This window comes from Ascaphus truei, chromosome 2, assembly GCF_040206685.1.
Source record: "Ascaphus truei isolate aAscTru1 chromosome 2, aAscTru1.hap1, whole genome shotgun sequence".
In the NCBI taxonomy this organism is placed as follows: domain Eukaryota; kingdom Metazoa; phylum Chordata; class Amphibia; order Anura; family Ascaphidae; genus Ascaphus; species Ascaphus truei.
This window is the reverse complement of record NC_134484.1, coordinates 363,990,257-363,997,948: the sequence shown is the minus strand read 5'-3', so window position 1 is coordinate 363,997,948 and position 7,692 is coordinate 363,990,257. Positions and strand designations below refer to the sequence as shown.

The window sequence follows — 7,692 nt, the reverse complement described above, 5'->3', positions numbered from 1 at the left end:
ATCTAATAAGGCCCCAGAGAACTGTTAGCTACTTGGCACTCCCTTCCAAGCAATACCCAACTCTTAAATCGGCACTCGCGGTTTTATTTATTAATTTTTTATAGGTTTGAAGCATGGGGTCTCAGGAGCTGAACCGTGTTAATTTCAGCTCCAGGGATTCCCTTCTTCCCGAGTTACTTACCTCTGTAAGGGGTGCCAGTAGCAGCTCTGGCTGTGCTAGTTGGGACAATGGTGGGTTTAAATGTCCTGCGTCACGTGGGCCAATAGGAAGCAGTGCGTGTCGCCCCTTACGGCTTCCTATTGGCCCACATGACCGGGACATTTAAATCTGCGGAGCTGCTATTGGCACCCCCTATGAAGGTATGTATATCGGGAAGCAAGGGGTCCCCAGAGCTGGGGGGGGAGGGGAGAGAACATATGCAATTTTCAGATTTTAAAAAATTGTAATAAAACAAATCACTCTGTGTTAGCGTTAGTTTCATTCTGCGCAGCTACCAGTTATGTCAGGTAACACATTGCAACGGATACAAACAGAAAAGCAGAGTGAGAAAAGCCGGACATGCATCAAGGCAATAACAATGCAAAAACATAATGTACACGCAGGAAGTAAGAAAAATATGAATACAAAACACTTGCCAGCCACTGATCAAATGGGTAAATGAGCAGTAATATTATTATGAAGAACGGCGGCACATAAGGCAAACATTTCAAGAGATCAATAAACAATAATCCTGTTAACTTGGTGCAAAGATCAATCCGTCCTAATCGTGACGTTATTGGAATGAAATCTATGAATACTGTAGTTTTCCCTTGCGTGACTTTTTAGATATGTTCCCCGCCTGCTCATTTAGTTTTATGGAGAATGGAACCTCTTTTTACAAAGTAAAATATAAGGCGCCCATGGGTGACAAACTGTGCGTCGGTTTCATTCCTATTTGAAACGTGAATAATATCTGTGACAATAGGTTCATCTTTCTTTTTTAATTCAACAGGAGTCCAAACGAAGAAAAATACAGATCCATTAGGATCGGGAACTCAGCCTTTTCCAGCAGACTTTTGCCTGTCAGAGGAGCTGTTGAATGTTTGTTTGAAATGGGATTTGAAGAGGTATTTATTTTGTTTATAAATAATCTTGGCAATGCTGTATAATGCACAGGCTTGTATTCACTGAAGTATGCTAGCCACTGACTTAAATGGACATTGACTATTTATAATGGCTTATACACTTTAGTAAACATGCCCAAAGAAACACATTTTCAGCATTTTAGTGCTGAAGTGGTTAAAATGTATGTAATTTGTGACGGGGAAGGGGTACCCAGGCTCACTAATAAAGGTTAAGCCCACTGGGTTACCCCTGATCCGTGTGTTGAGGTCCTAGAATGTTAGCTCTTGGACCTAGATATCAGAAATGCATTACTGTGACTTTGTGCAAATTATGAGACATTAAAGATGTGTTTTTGCCTTTCTCGGGGTGCTGGGACCAGGAGATTTCTAGGCTGTAAGTTTCAGGGTGGGTTTGCCGGAGAAAGTCTTCACAGAATGTGTCTATGTATCGGTGTTCCGGAGTTATAGGATTTACCAAAAGTTGGATCCGGGAATCGAGTGAGATTCTCGGATACAGCCAAGCACATTACTCCGGGCAAACTCCGACCCTGAAAACGTTCTTGCGACTCACCACCAGGATTCCTGCTGCAGCATAATCCAGACATGGTAAACGGGGCATGAAGGGGTTAATGTAAACCTGCAACATACAGGGGATCCCTAGTATAAGGAGGGGTGCCCAGATACATGCACAGGTACCCTGAACCTGGTATAGGGGGTCATGGGGATGCTCCAGCTATATGATAAAGCTGAGAGTGGTTTTGTGTGTAAAAGTATTAAAGTAATTTCTAGAGTGTGCCAAGGATGAGGCTTGTGAGTGTAGGCAATATATACCCTTACTCCATCCCTGACACCAGAACAGGGACTTGTACATTTTTACCACACAAAAGACAGGACACGGTATATTTTATTAAAGAGTTATATTTAATAGGTATATGCAGTGCTTGACAAATCACCCAAAAATCCACTCGCCGAACCAAAAAATCTACTCGCCACCTAGCCCCGCTCCCAGCCCCACCGCTTAAAAAAAGAAATTGAATAAATTCCTAGTACGAACTAATAACATTCGTTTTTGACATAAGTTTATTTATTGTATTACATGTATACTTTACTATTAGTCCGTGTGTGTGTGTGTGTCTCTCTCACTAATCTAGAAAAAAAAAAAAGCCAGATATGAATGACTAGTTTCTTGAACCCCTTAACCAGTGTCAGGATGCCCCCACTTCACAATTTTCTAAAGCAGCAATCCCACCTGGGTTCTTACCTGATCCGCAGTCCCTCAATGTCCAGGTACCCTCATTCCTGCAATGTTGTATATTGGAGGGGAGGTGTTCCCTACATGTCTTCTGGGTTAGGGGGGATTCCGATGTCTCCCGTGTGAAGCTTGAGAGTCCGATCTGGAAGAAAGCAGCATAGGTGTAGGTATAGGGCAGTTAAGATATATAGGGTAAATAAGATATCCATATCCAGAGTGTGAGACAGAGAGTGTGGGTGACACACACAGAGAGAGAGGGTGGACGACTGACTGACACTTGACTGGGTGGGTGCTTGTGGTGTCACACAGACACACACTCACTCCCACACACACACCCTCACTCTCCCCCCCACACACACTCACCTCTCACACACTCTTCCCCCCAAACACACAGTGGAGTATGAGGCAGCGATCCGAGCAGGCCACCTTCCCCTGCACTCAACACCCGCCCAGCAACCGGGGGTGGAGGAAGAAGTGTACCTGTGCATGTAAAAAAGCGCCAAGACATTGCCCTCCAGCCTCCCCACCCCGTGCGCGCCAGTACCTCATCCGCTTCCCCCTCCACTCCGCCCACATCGAGCGAGCAAGCATGGAAACGAGAGCGGGCAAGTATGGAAACGGGAGCGCACCTCGCCAGCTAGCCACGACCGCGCACCACAACCGCCCCGCTCCCATCTCCCGCAACCCGGGAGCGTCAGGAGGCAAGGGAGCACATTGTCCCCTCCCGAGGAAAGGATCATCCCCCCCCCCCCGGCGGACGCACACGGGGACACACACACACGATGCAAGGGGGGAGGCATGAGAGGGCAACAGTTCTTACCTCTGCAGAGAAGGAAGGGCGAGTTGACTGCTCAGCTCACATAGAGCATGACAGCGCACCAACACGTGCCAATCAGGACGGGGGATTTTTTTTTCAGCGCATACGCTGCTTGTCAGGTCACCAGCTGTCAAAATCCGTTGGACAGTGGCGACCAGGTGACCGGATTTGTCAACCACTGGGTATATGTACTGATAACCTGTGAATGAACTGTGGGATTTCCAAGTCATGGATTCCGAGGGACCAGATGGCTACCAAGCTTGGTGCCTATGTGTCAGTGCGGAGTCCGGACTTCAAAGCCTCGGGGATGCCAAGGTGTTAGAACAGGAGGGGTTCTGCAGTTATGCTTGAGTACCCGCAACCTGGGCTAACACAGTGCTATCCGGTCACCATTTGCCACCAGAGTCCAGACTCTGCAGAGCCTGGACAGCGAGTGGGCTCAGTATGCAAAGAGGCAGAGGTGCCAGGTTGGCGCATGCTCCTTTGTATAATGAAAAAAGGTGCCCGTCCGGCTTTACAATACCGGCAAATCGGTGATTGTCTGGCAGGAGAATTCCCACGCTCTGATAGGCTGTAGAGGTTTCACAAAACCCATAATAAACCTTGCAGCCAAACAGGAGAGCAGATTCCAAGCGCCAAACTAACAGCGGCAAATTCAAAGATGCTCTGTGCTGAATAGACGCGAGCCGGCTTCAAAGATTTTGAGTGAGAAAATGTTCTAAGTCCCGCTTTTCGAGAACATAGTGTTCGCGGCTGGCATTGCATGCCGAAATCAGTTCCAGGATTTTGTGAGTAGCTCCCGGTCATTGGAAAGGGCTCCTACAGAGGTAATTTTTGTGAATTTCGTTCCGACTATTTTATTTGTTAGCCCCGTTCCCAGTAAGTGTGTTAACCGTGCAAATTGTGTGTATGTCTTTTCCTGAAATAAATTACAATTTATTTTACGTCATTGCTTTGCTCAATGATCCCGGTATAAAAAGGTGTTGATAAACCTGGTCTCCCGTGACATAATTAACCATTATGTACCATTCATCTTTGAGGAAGACTATGGGGAGATTAATTGCATTGCAATCCTGTGTTAACTGCCATTCCAATCAATGGCAGATAATGTGGAATTGAGGTGCAATAATGGGTAATGCACCTTCGTGAATCCCGGTGTTTCAACATGACGTGTCAATGCATATTCTATGAAATGAATACTACATATAAACATGGTGGAGCCTGCTATTAAAACATTAGGTAACACGCTGGATGCCTTATGTCTGCTGAGGATGGAATATAGCCCAGCAATGTGTATTGTCCAGATGCTTCGACTCTGTGACGGTGCTTGTCTCGAATCAGGAGGCGAACCCACAGGGCTGAGGTAGGAATGCAGAATAACCAACCAGAGCCCTGGGACAGAGTCCTGTAAGAGTTTTTGTAGTTGGTAAGCAGACAGGGTTCAGGGCTGGTGGCAGTGGTGCAGAGTCCAGGCAAAAGGTCAGGGCAGGCGGCAGAGGTCAGGGCAGGCGGAAGGCAGCAAGGTCGGGGTCACGGTCCGGGGTCAGCAACAGGGATTCCAAATAGGCGAAAGGGTAATGTTGGGGCCATGGTGCTTTCGCCCCTGTGCGGTGGCTGGGAAGTGACCCGCGTGAAGTGGGTGCTTTCCCTGGCCTTGGTGGAGGGGGCTTCACAGAGCTGGTTCACCCTCATTGGGCAAACCGCTCACCTGACTGGCCTGTCGCAGCAAGAAATCAGTTTCAACTGATTTCTTGCACAACGCGCACCCCCTCCCACACGCGCACGCCGCATGGACGCGATCACTGCCTTAAGGCAGTCATAGCTCAGCGTGCGGACGCATACGCACGGTCTGCGGCACCATGGCCCCAGCCTAATGCGTGACAGCGAAGATCAAACGGAGCAGCACCAAACAGAACTTTGCTCGGTGACTCCCACCAGGAACTGCAGACTGCCAGTACCCAAAATGGCCACAGTGAGCAGAAAGGGCAGGAGAGACAGAAAACCTGGACCGTAGTGAAAACCTGGCACGGATCACAGCAGAATCCTTACAGACCCGTTGTTGGATAACTGATTGAGATGTCTATATGTTGATTCAGAGGAAGGCAAACAGAAATAAAACTTAGAGCAACTATTGTCCATACTCTTTTACAAAGGGAAAAAAAAATTCTGGCTCCAGTAAATAGGAATTAACAAACACATATTCAATAGTAAATAGGAACATGGTCAGATGTAATCTAATATGTCTCTAAATCAAGAGCACAGTCCCATTTATGTAGCAATACATGTTAGAATCACGATCAGGTGAAAGCACTAAACCACTCATCACCTCTCTACCAATTTCAAAGTTGTTTAATGACATGTATGTGCTATAGAGTTGCAAATTTTGTCTCAAAAAGCTTAGGTAAGAAAAGCATCATAAATATTTGGTTTATTATGGGCTTATTGCTGACAGGGGAAATATTACAGCATCAATTCCAAAAATGAAATAAACTAGGTGCTCATTTCTAAATCTGTTTTTACAGTGACATGGTGCAGCATTTTAAGAGCTTCTGTGTAAAATGTAAGAGAACAATTTTTTCCTCTTATCTCGGTGGACAACTGTTCCTTAATCCTTTGGGCTTAAAATACCTTACACCTAAAACTGGCCTGCCGTCTTTCAAATGCCCTTGTTATAATGACATGAATATACTTATTAAAGTATTACTGTTCTACAGGGAGAAACACATATTGTGTTTCCTAAAAAGGCATCCGTTGAGAAGCTGCGTAAAGTCAGAGACATTATAGCCGCAGAGAGGAACAAGAGACTGGATGGATCCAAAGTAACACAGCCAGCTGAAACTAGTACACAGCCAGCACCCAGCAGGCCCATTGCACCGAACTCAAGCCCGTTAAGCAGACCTCTACCAACCGCAGATGCTGCATCTAACTTCTTGGTAATTGCATTTTGTTTTTGTCTGATCTGACAATTTATAAATAAAATAAATAATGTATGCTTTTGCTGTTTATGACTTGAGGTACGCAGTTGGTTGTACTGTTTACTAGCAGAAACTAGGTACATTCACCTATGCAAAATATACAAAAAATCTCAAGCAAATGTACTTGGCGTATTGGTAGCTAGCTTAAATCTTTGCATGCAATAATTATGTTGGAATAATATAGCATTACACGTATTTCCTAATTGCATATTATAGCATTTCCTTTGTATTGCATGAATGGATGTAACGCTAAGATGCCGGAATGCGAACATGCTGCTATCATGATTGTCTTTGGCAACTTCAGTTCCAAAAAAACAATTAAGCAAAATTAAGTTTGGTGGACTCTTGTGTTTCAAAAAGAGATAACAAAACATAGAACCCCAGCAAGCTCTTTTTGGGAACCCCTGAGCCCCCACAAAATATATGCATATGTGTCAAAATGGAGGGCTATTGAGCATGGCATATGTATACAACAGACAACAGAGAAGCCCAATGCTACATCCAACATGACAGAAATACCCAGTTATGGGTAAAAGCCCGCCCCTCCCCACTTCCCTAGTTTGCAAGTTCCTCAGTCTTCTGGATATAGACCCACTGTGGTCTTTCTCCCTCCTAATAGAGGTAAATGAGAATTTTAATCCTAATAGAGGTATATTAGTATTTTATCTGGTAGTGTTAGGCCTTGCGAACAGGTGTCTGCCTTGTCGTGGCTCACAGGCTTACAATGCTTTGGCCAAAGGGTTAAACTAAATGATCCTATTTCAAGAGAATATATAAGTATTTTACTGTTTATTTCTGTCATGTTGGATGTAGCATTGGGTTTCAAAAAGAGAGCATGCAGACGAAAATTTGAATTGAGAAAGGTTAAAAAAAAAAAGTATGTGTTGTTCGTAGCAGAGGGCCAAACTGTTACAGAAATGTCACTGGGGTTGTATTTTGAACGTGAGTGTAAATGTGGACGTGCAGAGCATATGCTGCCTCAGTGTGTGTGCCTCTGACACCCAGAAATCAAATAAAATTGCTCTGGTAGATTATTTGCTGAGGCGATGCCTCTGTCCAGTATACTTTGACTCATAAAGAAAACAACCAGGGAAGCGCTATATTAGTTGGGATCAGGCTCAGCAGCCAATTTTGTGTATAAACCACATATAAAACAATAGCATAAAATAGCATGAATGAATACACAAAAATATAATATTATATAATATGAGTAACACAAGTCTCTGCCAGTTGGAGATTGTCCAGGTGATGTAAGTGCAAGTTAATGCCCCTGTCTGATGTGACAGACTCGGGCAAGAGTGACCTTTGAGAGGTATATATCCAGAGTGGTAGCTGGGATGGAAAGCGCTACCAACTGTGCAGGTAATGAAGTGTGTAGAAATGGGAAGGTGCCGTAGGCATCAAATATGGAAAAAGCTCACCCAGACTTCAAACTCTTTGCGCTGGTGGCTCCTTTTGTTTCCTCCTTCACAGCCTCGCTGCAGAAACTCCGCTGCACAGCTCTCCTGGGCTTGCACACCAGGCTTGCTGAGCCTGATCCCAAC

At 45.1% G+C, this 7,692-nt stretch overlaps 1 protein-coding gene across 1 annotated transcript in view; it reads left to right on the top strand.

The window, feature by feature from the left end:
- The window catches only part of NGLY1 (N-glycanase 1), a 38,654-nt gene that overhangs the window by 2,157 nt on the left and 28,805 nt on the right, over positions 1 to 7,692 (top strand). The window contains exons 2-3 of the mRNA XM_075586970.1: positions 993 to 1,107; positions 5,888 to 6,106. Coding sequence (XP_075443085.1) covers positions 993 to 1,107; positions 5,888 to 6,106 — 334 coding nt within the window. The remainder of the gene's footprint in view (positions 1 to 992; positions 1,108 to 5,887; positions 6,107 to 7,692) is intronic.